This window comes from Arachis ipaensis, chromosome B1, assembly GCF_059453495.1.
Source record: "Arachis ipaensis isolate K30076 ecotype BB chromosome B1, ASM5945349v1, whole genome shotgun sequence".
Taxonomy (NCBI): Eukaryota; Viridiplantae; Streptophyta; class Magnoliopsida; order Fabales; family Fabaceae; genus Arachis; species Arachis ipaensis.
Genome location: NC_142436.1, coordinates 46,304,019 through 46,321,114, shown reverse-complemented (window position 1 = coordinate 46,321,114; position 17,096 = coordinate 46,304,019). Strand labels below are relative to the sequence as shown.

At 33.9% G+C, this 17,096-nt stretch overlaps 1 protein-coding gene and 1 non-coding gene across 3 annotated transcripts; one reads left to right on the top strand and one right to left on the bottom strand.

Annotated features, from left to right (window-relative positions):
- The first annotated feature begins 2,007 nt into the window (after positions 1-2,007).
- On the top strand, positions 2,008-2,115 carry LOC148576439 (small nucleolar RNA R71). Its single transcript, XR_015903464.1, has one exon. It is a non-coding gene; the product is annotated as a small nucleolar RNA R71 (small nucleolar RNA).
- A 6,936-nt stretch (positions 2,116-9,051) lies between these two features.
- On the bottom strand, positions 9,052-13,101 carry LOC107617841 (VAN3-binding protein-like). 2 transcript variants are annotated; one of them, XM_016319714.3, is made up of 8 exons: positions 13,032-13,101; positions 12,888-12,946; positions 11,674-12,114; positions 10,676-11,078; positions 10,114-10,296; positions 9,893-9,942; positions 9,725-9,782; positions 9,052-9,362 (listed from the first exon to the last, which is right to left on the bottom strand). In XM_016319714.3, exons 3-8 carry the CDS (start codon positions 11,971-11,973, stop codon positions 9,124-9,126), a joined length of 1,233 nt encoding a protein of 410 aa, XP_016175200.1. In that variant the 5' UTR covers positions 11,974-12,114; positions 12,888-12,946; positions 13,032-13,101; the 3' UTR covers positions 9,052-9,123. The 2 variants fall into 2 exon arrangements, with proteins under 2 accessions (XP_016175200.1, XP_088359396.1); XM_088503270.1 differs by lacking the exons at positions 12,888-12,946; positions 13,032-13,101 and having other exon boundaries at positions 11,674-12,252.
- Between the last annotated feature and the right edge of the window lie 3,995 nt (positions 13,102-17,096).

The following is a 17,096-nucleotide window of genomic DNA, read 5'->3' as shown; positions in this document are numbered from 1 at the left end:
GCCATTTCTGGCGTTGAACGCCAGAACCATGCCTGTTCTGGCGTTCAGCGCCCAGAAGCTGCCCATTTTGGGCGTTCAGCGCCAGCACCATGCTCTGTTCTGACGTTGAACGCCAGACAGATGCTCCTCCAGGGTGTGATTTTTCTTTTGCTGTTTTTGATTCCGTTTTCAATTTTTATATTTATTTTGTGACTCCACATGATCATGAACCTACAAAGACATATAACTAAGGAAAATATAGTTAGATAAATAAAAATTGGGTTGCCTCCCAACAAGCGCTTCTTTAATGTCAATAGCTTGACAGTGGGCTCTCATGGAGCCTCACAGATGTGCAGAGCTTTGTTGAGACTCTCCAACACCAAACTTAGAGTTTGGATATGGGAGTTCAACACCAAACTTAGAGTTCGGTTGTGGCCTCCCAACACCAAACTTAGAGTTTGACTGTAGGAGCTCTGGTTGACTCTGCTTTGAGAGAAGCTTTTTCTGCTTCCTCTCCATGGTTGCAGAGGGAGATCCTTGAGTTTTAAACACAAGGGATTTCTCATTCCATTGAAGGACTATTTCACCTCTGTCAACATTAATCACAGCTCTTGCTGTGGCTAGGAAAGGTCTTCCTAGGATGATGGATTCATCCTCTTCCTTTCCAGTATCCAGGACTATGAAATCAGCAGGGATGTAAAGGCCTTCAACCTTTACTAACACGTCCTCTACTTGTCCATATGCCTGTTTTCTTGAATTGTCTGCCATCTCTAATGAGATTTTAGCAGCTTGCACCCCATAAATTCCCAGTTTCTCTATTACAGAGAGGGGCATGAGGTTTATTCCTGAACCAAGGTCACACAGAGCCTTAAAGATCATGGTGCCTATAGTACAAGGTATTATGAACTTTCCAGGATCCTGTCTCTTCTGAGGCAATGTCAGTTGATCCAGATCACTTAGTTCATTGATGAACAAGGGAGGTTCAACTTCCCAAGTATCAATGCCAAATAATTTGGCATTCAGCTTCATGATTGCACCAAGAAACTTGGCAGTTTGCTCTTCAGTAACATCCTCATTCTCTTCAGAAGAGGAATACTCATCAGAGCTCATGAAGGGCATAAGGAGGTTCAATGGAATCTCTATGATCTCTAGATGAGCCTCAGAGTCTTTTGGTTCCTCAGAGGGAAGCTCCTTATTGATCACTGGACGTCCCAGGAGGTCTTCCTCCTTGGGATTCACGTCCTCCACTCCCCTTGTAGGTTCGGCCATGGTGCTTATGTCAATGGCCTTGCACTCTCCTTTTGGATTCTCTTCTGTATTGCTTGGGAGAGTACTGGGAGGGATTTCTGTGATCCTTTTACTCAGCTGGCCCACTTGTGCTTCCAAATTTCTAATGGAAGACCTTGTTTCATTCATGAAACTCACAGTGGCCTTGGACAGATCAGAGACTAGATTTGCTAAATTAGAAGTATTTTGTTCAGAGTTCTCTGTCTGTTGCTGAGTGGATGATGGAAAAGGTTTATTATTGTTAAACCTGTTTCTTCCACCATTATTAAAGCCCTGTTGAGGCTTTTGATCCTTCCATGAGAAATTTGGATGATTTCTCCATGATGAGTTATAGGTGTTTCCATAAGGTTCACCTAAATAATTTACCTCTGCTATTGAAGGGTTTTCAGGATCATAAGCTTCTTCTTCAGAAGATGCCTCTTGAGTACTGTTGGATGCAGCTTGCATTCCATGCAGACTCTGAGAGATCATATTGACTTGCTGAGTCAATATTTTATTCTGAGCCAATATGGCATTCAGAGTATCAACTTCAAGAACTCCCTTCTTCATAGGTGTCCCATTGCTCACAGGATTCCTTTCAGAAGTGTACATGAACTGGTTATTAGCAACCATGTCAATGAGTTCTTGAGCTTCTGTAGGCATTTTCTTTAGATGAATGGATCCACCTGCAGAAGTGTCCAGTGACATCTTTGATAGCTCAGATAAACCATCATAGAGTATATCCAGGATGGTCCATTCTGAAAGCATGTCAGAAGGACACTTTTTGGTCAACTGTTTGTATCTTTCCCAAGCTTCATAGAGGGATTCACCTTCTTTCTGTCTGAAGGTCTGAACATCAGCTCTAAGCTTGCTCAGCTTTTGAAGAAGAAAGTACTTGGCTAAGAAAGCCGTGACCAGCTTATCCCAAGAGTTCAGGCTGTCTTTGGGTTGAGAATCCAACCATATTCTAGCTCTGTCTCTTACAGCAAAAGGGAAAAGCATGAGCCTGTAGACTTCAGGATCTACTCTATTAGTCTTAACAGTATCACATATCTGCAAGAATTCAGTTAAGAACTGAAAAGGATCTTCAGATGGAAGTCCATGAAACTTGCAGTTTTGCTGCATCAGAGAAACTAATTGAGGTTTCAGCTCAAAGTTGTTTGCTCCAATGGCAGGGATGGAGATGCTTCTTCCATGTAAATTGGAATTAGGTGCAGTAAAGTCACCAAGCATCTTCCTTACATTATTATTATTTTCGGCTGCCATCTCCTCTTCCTGTTCGAAAATTTCTGAAAGGTTATCTCTGGATTGTTGTATTTTAGCTTCTCTTAATTTCCTTTTCAGAGTCCTTTCAGGTTCTGGATCTGCTTCCACAAGAATGTTCTTGTCCTTGCTCCTGCTCATATGACAAAGAAGAGGGCACAGAAAAATAATAATAATAATAGAGATCCTTTATACCACAGTATAGGGATCCCTGTGTGAGTAGAAGAAGAGGGGGAGACAAAGAATGTAATATAATGGAAGAAACACAACTGTGAGGAGGGTTGAGATGTGAGATGAGATGTTAGTAAATGAATAAATAAATAGAATAAGATGGGAGAGAAGGAATTTTCGAAAATAATTTTTAAAAAAGAGTTAGTGATTTTTGAAAATAGTTTTTGAAAAATGTTAGTATTTTTCGAATTTTTTTTTTAAAATCAAAAATAAAAATAAGAATAATTAGTTAATTAAAAAGAAATTTTTGAAAAAGAGGGAAGATATTTTCGAAAATTAGAAAGAGAGAGTTAGTTAGGTAGTTTTGAAAAAGTTAAAAAACAAACAAAAAGTTAGTTAGTTAGTTGAAACAAATTTTGAAAAGATAAGAAGTTAGGAGGTTAGAAAAGATATTTTGAAAAGATATTTTTGAAAAAGATAAGATAAGAAGATATTTTAGAAACTAATTTTGAAAAATATTTGATTTTTAAGATCTCAATTAATGACTTGATTCACAAGAAATCACAAGATATGATTCTAGAACTTAAAGTTTGAATCTTTCTTAACAAGCAAGTAACAAACTTCAAATTTTTGAATCAAAACATTAATTGATTATGTTATTTTCGAGAATTTGATATAAAAATAAGAAAAAGATTTTTGAAAAATACTTTTGGAATTTTTGAAAATAACTAAGAATTTTGAAAAAGATTTGATTTTTGAAAAAGATTGTGAAAAAGATAAGATTTTCAAATTGAAAATTTGATTTGACTCATAAGAAACAACTTGATTTTAAAAATTTTTGAAAAAGTCAACCCAAATTTTCGAATTTGATGAGAGAAAAAGGGAAAGACATTTTTTTTTTTATTTTTGAATTTTTATGATGCAAGAGAAAAACACTAAAATGATGCAATGCATGATATTTTTAGATCAAAACATGTGATGCATGCAAGAAAACTATGAATGTCAAGATGAACATCATAGACACAATTTTGAAAAATTTTTAATGCAAAGAAAACATGCAAGACACCAAACTTAGAATTCTTTAATGCTTAGACACTAAGAATTCAAGAATGCATATGATAAATATGAAAAGACACAAAACAAAAAATCATCAAGATCAAACAAGAAGACTTACCAAGAACAACTTGAAGATCATGAAGAACACTATGAATGCATGAAATTTTCGAAAAATGCAAGATGCACATGCAATTGACACCAAACTTATAATATGACTCAAGACTCAAACAAGAAACAGAAAAATATTTTTGATTTTTATGATTTTCTAATATTTTTTGGATTTTTTCGAAAATTATATGAAAAAGAAAAATTAAGGATTCCAAAATTTTTAACATGAATTCCAGGAATCTTGCATTCTTAGTCTAAAGCTTCAGTCCAGGAATTAGACATGGCTCACTAGCCAGCCAAGCTTTCAATGAAAGCTTCGGTCCAAAACACTAGACATGGCCAATGGCCAGCCAAGCTTCAGCATGTAATTCAGACATGACACGCCTGACATACTCATTCCTAAAGGAATTAGACCTGGCTTTACAGCCAGCCAGGCTTCAACATGCTTCATGAAACACTAGAATTCATTCTTAAAAATTTTGAATAAAATTTTTGAAAACATTTTTATATTATTTTTTTCGAAAACAGATGAGAAAATTTTGAAATATTTTTGAAAAATTTTTGAAAAGAAAACGAGAAGAAAGTTACCTAATCTGAGCAACAAGATGAACCGTCAGTTGTCCAAACTCGAACAATCCCCGGCAACGGCGCCAAAAACTTGGTGCACAAAATTGTGATGTCCAGGCTCAAACAATCCCTGGCAACGTGAGCAACTTGGTACGCGCAATCGCGATTACACTTTGATTATGTAAAATTCATGGCTCTTGCTTTCCCTGGAAATGGCGCCAAGAACATGGTGCCAATACCATGGTTCACAACTTCGATACAACTAACCAGCAAGTGCACTGGGTCGTCCAAGTAATACCTTACGTGAGTAAGGGTCGAATCCCACGAAGATTGTTGGTATGAAGCAAGCTATGGTCACCTTGCAAATCTCAGTCAGGCAGATATAAATTGATAATGATGTTTTCGAATAATAAATAATAGAATAGGGATAGAGGTACGTATGTAAATCATTGGTAGGAATTTCAGATAAGCGAATGGAGATGCTTTTCGTTCCTCTGAACCTCTGCTTTCCTGCTATCTTCATCCAATCAGTCTTACTCCTTTCCATGGCTGGCTTTATGCAAGGGCATCACCGTTGTCAGTGGCTACATCCCCTCCTCTCAGTGAAAAATATGCTCACATGCTCTGTCACAGCACGGCTAATCATCTGTCGGTTCTCGATCATGCTGGAATAGGATTCACCCTCCTTTTGCGTCTGTCACTAACGCCCAGCACTCGCGAGTTTGAAGCTCGTCACAGTCATTCAATCATTGAATCCTACTCGGAATACCACAGACAAGGTTTAGACTTTCCGGATTCTCTTGAATGCCGCCATCGTTCTAGCGTACGCCACGAAGATTCTGATTAAGAGATCTAAGAGATATTCATTCTAGCTTATTTCATGTAGAACGGAAGTGTTTGTCAGGCACGTGTTCATAGGGGAGAATGGTGATGAGCGTCACACATAATCATCACCTTCATCACGTTCTTGGGTGCAAATGGATATCTTAGAAGCGAAATAAGATGAATTGAATAGAAAACAGTAGTACTTTGCATTAATCTTTGAGGAACAGCAGAGCTCCACACCTTAATCTATGGAGTGTAGAAACTCTACCGTATGAAAATACATAAGTGAAGGTCCAGGCATGGCCGAGATGGCCAGCCCCCAAAATGTGATCACAGGATCAAAATATAATCCAGGATCCAAAGATGATCAAAGGATCAAAAGATAATCCAAAGATGATAAAATACAATAGTAAAAGGTCTTATTTATAATAAACTAGCTACTAGGGTTTACATAAGTAAGTAATTGATGCATAAATCCACTTCCGGGGCCCACTTGGTGTGTGCTTGGGTTGAGCCTTAACTTTCCACGTGCAGAGGCCATTTGTGGAGTTGAACGCCATGTTTTGATCCATTTCTGGCGTTCAACTCTGGTTTTTGATCCATTTCTGGCGCTGAACTCCAGAATTGGGCAGAGAGCTGGCGTTGAACGCCAGTTTGCGTCGTCTATTCTTAGCCAAAGTTTGGACTATTATATATTGCTGGAAAGCCCTGGATGTCTACTTTCCAACGCAATTGGAAGCGTGCCATTTTGAGTTCTGTAGCTCCAGAAAATCCACTTTGAGTGCAGAGAGGTCAGAATCCAACAGCATCAGCAGTCCTTCTTCAACCTCTGAATCTGATTTTTGCTCAAGTCCCTCAATTTCAGCCAGAAAATACCTGAAATCACAGAAAAACACACAAACTCATAGTAAAGTCCAGAAATGTGAATTTAACATAAAAAATAATGAAAACATCCCTAAAAGTAACTAGTTCCTACTAAAAACATACTAAAAACAATGTCAAAAAGCGTATAAATTATCCGCTCATCAGTCACAACTTTGATACAACTAACCAGCAAGTGCACTGGGTCGTCCAAGTAATAAACCTTATGTGAGTAAGGGTCGATCCCACGGAGATTGTTGGTATGAAGCAAGCTATGGTCACCTTGTAAATCTCAGTCAGGCGGATATAAAATAGTTATGGAGTTTTTGAAAATAAATAATAAAAGAAGGATAGAAAGACTTATTTAGATCATTGGTGAGAGTTTCAGATAAGCGTGTAGAGATGCTTTCGTTCCTCTGAACCTCTGCTTTCCTGCTGCCTTCATCCAATCAGTCTTACTCCTTTCCATGGCTGGCTTTTTGTAAGGATGTCACCGGTGCCAATGGCTACTTTCAATCCTCTCGGGAAAATGGTCCAAATGCTCTGTCACAGCACGGCTAATCGTCTGGAGGCATCACCCTTGTCGATGGTTGCATCCTATTCCTCTCTGTGAAAATGGTCCGATGCGCTGTCACTGCATGGCTAATCATCTTGGAGGTTCTCGATCATACTGGAATAGAATTTACTATCCTTTTGCGTCTGTCACTACGCCCAGCACTCGCGAGTTTGGAGTTCGTCACAGTCATTCAATCCCAGAGTCCTACTCGGAATACCATAGACAAGGTTTAGACTTTCCGGACTCTCATGAATGCCGCCATCAATCTAGCTTATACCACGAAGATTCTGATTAAGAGATCTAAGATACTCATTCAGTCGAAGGTAGAACGGAAGTGGTCGTCAGGCACGCGTTCATAGGGAATGATGATGATTGTCACGTTCATCACATTCAGGTTGAAGAGCGAATGAATATCTTAGAAGCGGAATAAGTTGAATTGAATAGAAAAACAGTAGTACTTTGCATTAATCTTTGAGGAACAGCAGAGCTCCACACCTTAATCTATGGAGTGCAGAGACTCTACCATTGAAAATACATAAGTGATAATGGAGTTCGTTGGTCTCGGCCCCAGAGGGGAACCGGAGTAACCAAGACTTTGAATACAATGATAAAAAGTTCTATTTATAATAAACTAGTCACTAGGGTTTACAGAAGTAAGTAATTGATGCATAAATCCACTTCCGGGGCCCACTTGGTGTGTGCTTGGGCTGAGCTTGAGTGTTGCACGTGTAGAGGTCCTTCTTGGAGTTGAACGCCAGTTTTTGTGCCAGTTTGGGCGTTGAACTCCACTTTGCAGCTTGTTTCTGGCGCTGAACGCCAGAATTGGGCAGAGAGCTGGAGTTGAACGCCAGTTTGCGTCATCTAAACTCAGGCAAAGTATGGACTATTATATATTGCTGGAAAGTCCTGGATGTCTACTTTCCAACGCAATTGGAAGCGCACCATTTTGAGTTCTGTAGCTCCAGAAAATCTATTTTGAGTGCAGGGAGGTCAGAATCCAACAGCATCAGCAGTCCTTCTTCAACCTCTGAATCTGATTTTTGCTCAAGTCCCTCAATTTCAGCCAGAAAATACCTGAAATCACAGAAAAACACACAAACTCATAGTAAAGTCCAGAAATGTGAATTTAACATAAAAACTAATGAGAACATCCCTAAAAGTAACTAGATTCTACTAAAAACATACTAAAAACAATGCCAAAAAGCGTATAAATTATCCGCTCATCAGTCACCTTTTGCGTTACTGTTCCTGATCGGAGTTTCATTGTTGTTCATTGTTTGATTACGTTCTGCTACAAGGACCACCATGCCGCGTGACCACCGTATTCCCACCTCCGTCGTTTTTGCCGCCATTAGCGTACCGTTCATCATCGGGATGCCATTATTTTTCATTGCTTGATCGCCTTTCGCTGCAAGGACCACAACGCGGCTGCATCTTTGACCAAAGTCATTCGCGGTGGTTAGAGAGTTCTTTCCGCCGAGCTGTTGTACACAAAGAAGTCGACGTCGCAGTGTACGACTTCCAATAGAGAGCATTCGACCATGGAGCAATCAATTTCGGAACGAGGATTGAATAGCCCGTTAATTGATGTGAGTGATAATAATTCAATCTATTTTTAAGGTAAGTGGGGGAAAGAGGACGCTGTTTCGTTTTTTTTTTTGTTTTTCCATGTAAGTGAATTGTATTTTGTTAATCTCGTGTGAATGTTTTTTTTTTATACTAAGCGGATGTTTTTTTCTCCATTTGATTGGATGTTTCTGAAATGGTATTGTTGTTATTTAAGTATCTAATGAGGAGGTTTTTCTGTAACTCTTACCAATGAATGCGTTTTTTTGTTTTATTTTAGTTAATGCGGTTTTTTTTATTTAGGATTTGAAAGATTTTTTTTATTAGTTTTTGATATTTTTTTTCTTATATTTTGTATGTTTTTTCTTAGGATTTAGATGTTTTTTTTATTAGTTTTGGATAATTTTTTTTTATGTTTTGTATTTTTTTTATGATTTGGATGATTTTTTATCTTATATTTTAGTATTTTTTTTTTAGAATTTAGACGCTTTTCTAAAAAAAAAAATTAGGATTTACATAATAAATAATAAAAGATAAATTAAAATAAAAAGAAATAATTAATAATTATTAATTTTGTATCTTTTAAAATTTAAAAAATTTAAATAATCATTAATTAATGATAATTAATGAGTATAAAATATATTTTAAAAATATTTGTTGAGTTGTTGTTGGCTTGATTGTTAGAGGAATTCTCTTTTGAATGGTGAACTGAAAGTGATTAGGCCAGTGCAACATTATTGCTTTACTTTCTTAACATAGTGGTAAACTGGTAATACAGCCGCCATAAAAGAGTACATGCATTTTGGCATAATTTTTATCTGTCCTACTCTTCTACTTAGACGCATGCATAATAATATAATACATAATATATATATAATTATATAAATATATTCAAATTCATTGATTCATATGCTGTCATTGATACATAAAATTTCCAGAGAAGTATCTATTGCTTCAATAGAGTTGGATCTACGAAGTAGAGCCTCAATCCCATCAACCCATTTCATCTTGTGGAATTTACTCTTGCACTTGAACTCTAAAAGGCCTTGTGCTGTTTTGAGGCCAATATAACACTCTTCCAATGCTTCCCTTTCTTTTCTATACGGCCATGCACCCTGTTTGTCACACACTCCATATACCACACCTAAGTATACAATTTTTGTCACAAATACAATCTGTTAGCTAGAACCTAATAAAAAATATTCAATTACTTATTGTTATTGTTAGGATGATTTTTAATTTAATCATGCATCCTCTATTTAACTTTAAAAATTTTATAACTACTATCAAAATGATATATGACAGTATAATTTTTTTAAATATACTTAGAAATAATTATAAAAAAAAAATATTTAAGTTTCTAAAATTTCAAGTTAAGTGAAGAACTAAGTCAAACTTTTGTCACATAACAATAATATTTCATACAAATTACATGTTATTTTAATACCAACGGTTAGGTTGGATGAAGGTAAACATTAAGGGATCTATATAACTAAAAACACTTACATTTATTCTTTTTGGAGAAGGCTCCTCCCACGTGCTTGCTTTTGATCTTAATTTTGACCTATGCCAAAACAGAATCATGAAAATTCAGATAAAACATTGTTGCTCATCTGTGCAATTGATACCTCCATCCATCACATACATGAATAATTGTTAATAGTTGATATATACCTGAGATTTCTTGTTAATGTAAACAGTGACATGCTTCCATCTTAGTGCGCCTGAAAAAAGGTCAAAAAGCAAACTTAGAAATAATGATATAAAGCAAACCCAATGCACCAAAAATCCTATTATATTTATCATACATGCATGTGTGCCTCACATTTAAGAAAGTAATAAATAATAATTGGAAAAATGGAATATAATGATGGAAAATGGGTTTCCAATTTTACCTTTTCGTGTGAGTTGCAACAATTCTCCCACACACGGTGGATGATGTTCCAACATTTGGTGGTCAAAAGGTGCAAACCAATGAGAATGAGATTGTGCCACTCCCTTATCATAAGGACTTATTGATGCATTCCTCGTTGTTTCTTTTGGTAATCTTGCCCTTAGTGCTGCTTCTCCTCTCAAAGCTGATTTCCAAGGGAAAAAATAAAAACAAATCAAAATAAATTAACTGATAATAATCACTGATATTGTTCATAATTCATCCAAAAAAGTTGAAAATTATTTAACTGATGAAACATAAGTTTGGTTTCTTCTATTTAAAAAAAAAAAAAAACTCTAGAAGTATCTAAGAATGTAATTACCTTTCTCTAATAATGAAATAGAGAAACTAATTTAATATCTATTAAAATTGAATTAGTTGGACAAAACTAGTCAAAATAAATAGTTGATTGTGTCGTTTTGTCTGATTAATCCAATTATTGAATTCGTTTGAGGTCAGAATTGCTGCTGCTTAAATCTTTCTCGGCTAAAAATAGTAACTAATTCCAGAAGCTGAGAAATGACCTGTTGCAGCAGCGGCAGTTAGTGTGATGAGATCTCCATGGGTTTGAATATCAACAGCAGACTTCACAGCAGAAGCCAGACGGCCATGATCAGCTCCAGCCGCTTCAGCCATTTCAACGCAATGCGACGCAACGAGCTCCATGGCCGAAGCCAGGGCTAGGCTCAGCTTCGAATTAGACGAGCGATTGTTAGAGTTCTGTTGCGCTGCAGCCACAGCAGCCAAGGCTGAAGCCAACCCTGCAATAGACACAGCAGAATGGACTCGACACGATTCGAGCCGCGCCTTGTCTTTCTTCCTTACATTCATGTTGTTACCACTTCCACCGTTCTGCTTCTGATGAAACCATTTTCCAATGCTTCCCATTTTTCTGCTATTTGATGAAGGAGTTGTCATCTTTCCTGCCTGCAAATCAAAGAAAAATATTCCCTACTAATATCATTATCACCAGTACAAATATTCTCTACTGCAATTACTTTTTTTTTACATCATTTTTAACAATGGTCTTTCTCCACTTGACTAGTACCAATAAAAAAAAATTTTAAAAATAAATTTATTAATAATTTATGGGGATTTATAACCCCCACAAATTACAAATAAAATTCTCATCCAACTAATTTTCATTACTATTTCACAAATTTATTGACAGATGAGTCTTATTATCTTAAAATGATAAAGTTAATGGCCAAAATATCTCTTTTGTTTACAAGGAACGTTTTGATGTCCTTCATAAATAAACAAGAATTATATAGGGTTTTTGTTCCAAAAATACTATTTTCAAAAAAAAAAAAAAAGAAATCAGCTTCTATGTATTTGTATATAACTACATATTTGGTTAATTTATTATTTTTAATATATATTTTATATTTTAATATATTTTTTATACCAATAACTGATTTGATGATTTATTTTTTATATATACATAACATAATACTTTAATATATTGTTTTCACAAAATCAATAATTGCAAATTAAATGGTGAGAGAGGAGCATGGCTTACTACTACAAGTTGAGGTGCGAAATTAGCAGCACTATCAAGAAACACGTGTTGATTCTTGTCATAGAAACTTCGCTTCTGTTTATCTAAAAGAGCCTTTGAAATCTCAGAAGCAGAGAGGCTCCATGACCTTGACAAGAACTCCATGGGTTCAAGTGGTGTTGGTGGCTGAGGTATAGCAGGTATCGTTGATAGGAGAACCACTTTGTTGAACTCTTCATTTTCATTTACATCCTCTAATTCTAGCCCATGATGCCACCATGAACCAGTTGTTTTCCAAGGTGGTAAGTTACCACCATCCATTTTTCTTTTCAAAAGTTCCACTATCAAGGACAAATATTCTGAATATTCTGAATATGCTGAAACCTCAAAGCACTTCGAGTAGTAATTGTTGTTGTTTATATGACTTTTTTTTTTGTTTTTTTTGTTTTTTTTTCGCAATAGCTGTTTTGCACACACAACACAGGACACAAGAAGCAGAAAAAAGGGGTAGGTTAGTTCGGGGACTTATGATTGATAGAAAGACTACTTTGGTTCCACTCGAACAAACAAAAAAAGTGAAAGGAAACAGTTTGGTGAGAAGCGAAAAGATTGTGTTTGAAAATACAAAGATATTAAGATAGATATAAGATAAAATAATTGTGTTTATAATTTTGATTTTATTATCTTTAATTTTTGAGAAAACATAAAATTAGTCAGATTTTATTCCAAAATAAAAAATATTTTGGCTATTTTAATGTTTGTTTAAAAAATATTTGTCTTTTGATATCTTTATAGAAAAATACTAGAATATAGTCATAATTTATTATTTTTGATCATTAATTAGTTATTAATAATGTTTAAAAATATGAGATAATAACTAGACTAAAAAAATTAAATTCATGACTAAATAATAGTCAAAAACAATAAATTTTAATAATCCTTTTAACATTTTTCATTTTTATATTCTTCTGCAGCGAAACATTAGCCAAATATTACTCTTTACATTTTACGTCAAATAAGCACTTTCGAATGAAAAAAAAAAAGTTTTCAAAAAAAGATTCATTAAATTGATCATCTAAATTATGAAACAATGAGGGAAAAAAATCAAACAAAATTCTTAGAAATCATTTTCAAAGAACAAAACAAAAATCCATGGAATTGATCATCTATATTTAATAATATATAAGATCTAGAAAATGTTTAATAATAATATTAATCGAAGACAAGAACAAGACCTGCTTTACAGAGCTTGCAGCCTCAGTAGAAAGCTTTTGACCGAAGCTTAAGCTTAGACCTGCTTTGTGATCAGTTTCAGTCTCTCACACACATATATGTAAGAGAGAGCTTAGGAAGCAGAATAGATTTCAAGGAACACTTACCTAAATCTTGTGCTTTGAACCACCATGAATTCAGGTTGATGTTTAATTAAAAAAATCAGAGACAACCCGGTATTCACGAAGCTCAAAAACTAAGCAACTATATATTAATCACTAAAAGTAAAGTTTAAGGGGAACATAATCCTGTGTTACTGGGTATTGGTTCCTAGGACTCATGCAGATATAGATTCATAGCGCTGTTGTCGATGACTGGAACATTTTGTCTGTTATCTAGTTCTCTTTTTATTTTATTTATTTTTATTAGAATCAGTTCATGCTTTAATTAAGATCTTTTCAAAATTATTTGTATATAAAATTAGTCCCTAAATTAATTTTTATCTATTTATATATAAATATATAAGTTATTTAATTTATTTTTTATGTATATTTTATATTTTAATATATATTTTATCTAAATCATAATATAAATTTAGTAGTTAATTTAATAGTTAATTATTTGTATATACATAATTCAATTGTTTCAGTTTTTATAAAGATAATTACATATTCCTCACTAAAATAGTTCTCTTTTTATAAAATAATTCGAATGCTTTCTTTACTAAGTATGTGAACATCTAATTAGAGTTAAGATATATTATAAATTTTATTTTGCATTTATAAAAATACTTTTAAACTACTTATCAAAATGATCATTACATCAATAGTGAAAAGAACTCAAATTTTCTTAAAACTCCTCGTCAGTATTTTTTAAAACAATAATATTTAAAAAATAATAAAAAATCAGTCTTAATAATTAAAAAATATTTTATTTAATTGTGATTTTAAATACAATAAATATATAATTACAAATATTATATATATATATATATATATATATATATTATAAATATTATATTATATAAAATAATTTTAGATATAATCTCTTTAATATTATCATTTTTAAAATTGTGGCCATCATAGATTATAGATCATAGGATATAATAGAAGAAGAATATAATTTCTGTATTTATATATGTGTGATTCGCATTAAAATGGGTAGGATACCACGCATGGTGGTTGCGAAATGGAATATTGTAGGGCCAAACCCATTGTAATTCGCATGCATAGACCTTGGACTAGACGGCGGTGGGGGCGGTTTTACTCTTTTTCTCGGCTCCATGTGATGATAAGCCCTATAATTTGCATTTCATGCATTTTGTGACAATTCATTACAAACTAGACTACTCATGAACAAAGCCTTATTTTATTTAGGTTGATAATTACATATCCTATGCCATTCTTCTAAAAGAGTGTTTACAAATTCTACGCTGTCAAACCTCTCATCAGTCATGGTGATATTATTCTTTCATCCCATCACTAGCGCGTAGTACATAGTGAAGTAAGTGTTAACTGAATTATTAATTATTTGCATGAGAAAAGAACATGTTCATGGTATAAAAATTATAAGATAAAAGTATTTAAAATTTCTCTAAAATAGGATAAAAAAAAGCACATTAATTGAATACTAGTATTTTTACCCGTAATAACATTACATGAATATAAATCTGTTAAAATTACGTTAATTTTGTCCTGACATTATAGATTATAGTACAAATGATTTATAGAATTAAACTACTTTTACAAAAAGATCGTTGAGAACAAAAGTTCTGTCGGCTAAAAAGATCATAGACCAGAGTCTCTGTAGATAAAAAATCAAATAATAAAATTTTTAGTTATTATTTTCATGTGAAAGAGTTTAATTTTTTACTCATAATTAATTTTAACGTTCATTATCTAAAATTTAAAAGAATTTAACGTGTATACTTTTACGTTTGATTAGGTGTTAAGTCTGTTGCACAAATAAAAATAATTAATTTTTATGCTTATTATATAAAAATAATATTTTTCTCTATATATAAAAATATATTTAGCTATTAGCATAAAAAAAATTATATTCATGGATATAAAATTAACTCAAAATTTTTTTTAAAAAAAATAATTGAATCTTGATTGTAACTTTTAATTACAATATTAGTATTTTTTTAAAATTATATGTAATAAATATTTGAAAAAGGAAGAGAAGTAAAAATATAGATTAGAAGATAAGTAATAAAATTTTAAAACTAAAAGAATATGCATCTAATAATAATATATTTTATTTGAATTATATTATGTTATTAGTTTTATTTTTTGTAAAACAGAAAGGTAGAAAAAATAGAGAAAGAGATAAAAGAGAGAGAAAGATATAAAAGAAGAATAAAAGAGAGAGTTTGTTAATTTTGGAAGAAAAAATTTTATTTTAATTGTAATGAAAAAATATCTAGTGACATATTTTGATTTGTCAAATTACTAATATAAATTATAAATTATATATAGAGTGAGAAGGATTGAGAGAAATAGAAAAGGGAGAGAGGTAGATAAGAGAATGTAGGAATGAAGTTTATTAATCTTGAAAGAAAATATTTTCTCTCAATTTTAATAAAAGAGTGTCATGTGACACATTTTGGTTATTAAATTAGTTAGTAATATATAATATATAATACATAATATATAATATAGTGTTCATACCCTGCCCCAATAAATAATGCCAGACCCAACAAGGATAAAGGACCGACTCCATAAAGGGACCTCCACCTCAAACCCGACCTCTTGAAGAGGTCGAACACCACAAAGGAGCCCAACCCTACTTGCCCAAGCAAGTAACTGCCTCCGCGAATCTCTTTTACTATCTCTCTAAAAGATAGATTCCAACAAACTCCCAAGATAAAGGGAACGGCTATCCACCCAAAAAAGGTGGAACTACTCCAACAAATGTGGTTAATGACTCTAATATAAATACACTGACACCCCTTAGGTATAATTTATGTTCTAATCTACTAAAAACCTACCTAAAGCCCTTGTTGCTAACTTAAGCATCGGAGTCTCTTGCAGGTACCACTCACCACCTCTTCACAAGGAACTCAGACGGCGGCACCTCGGCACCAAACAAGTCAGACGCTGCCCCCCAAAGGATCTGGACCTCACGTTCAAGCCCAATTCAATGTTTCAGATAAGTCTCGAAACATTGGCGTCGTTGCCAAGGACCTGGGATTCAACCTATGACGATGGCGGATCATCAGTATGAAGACGGTCATACGGCATCAGAATTTGAACCTAAGCCCCAGATGGAGAACCTTGCCCTTGTCATACCTCTGGATCAACAAATGCATGTTTATTTTGTATTGAATTGAGTGGATTTTGTCAACTATTCTCACACTTATTCATATAAATTGCATGGTTTTGTGAATCCTTCCTAATTTATGCTTAAGAGTGGAAACATGCTTCCTAGGCCTTAAAATTGCTAATTTTTAATCCTATCTTATTACCATTCGATGCTGTGATGTGTTTGTTAAGTGATTTCAGGGTTTATAGGGTATGAATAGCCTAGAGGATGGAAAGAAAGTATGTAAAAATAGAAGGAACACAAGAAATAGGAGAATTGAGAAGCTGGTACCGACGCGTACGTGTGGCAAGCGTCACGTGCCTCACTTAAGGGAACACGCTAGGGGAGATTTCAGAGCTCAATTCTGGCCCAGTTTCGAGCCCAATCTGCATATTAGAGGCTGGGAGTGAAGGAGGATGGGAGAGACATTCCATTAGCTTAGTTTTTAGATAGTTTTGAATTCTAGAGAGAGAAACTCTCACTTCTCTCTAGGGTTTTAGTGTTCTTGTTCATTTTCATTTGAATCCTTGGATTAGATCCTTTTTAGTTTCAGTTCTTGTTATTTTAATTGTAGTTTCTACTCTCCAATTTTACTTAATATTCTTGCAATTTTACTTGTTTTGATTTTGATTTTGAATCTTGTTAGATTTTGATTCCTATTAATGCATTGGGCTTTCTTTCATGTTTATTGATGTTATTTGGTTTGTTATTATCAATTATTGTTAGTAGGTAGCTTGGATTTGAATTTATTTCTCAATTTTACAATGTCTTCTTTTAGTGCATACAAGGTGTTTGTGAAAATGTCTCTTATGATTATGGAGTAGATTTCTACTCTTGGCCTTGGAGTTGAGTATTGGAAACTCTTGAATTGTCAAGGCCTATGGTTGATTGAGTGTTGGAAGTTGCTTGTTAGCTTGAACTTCACC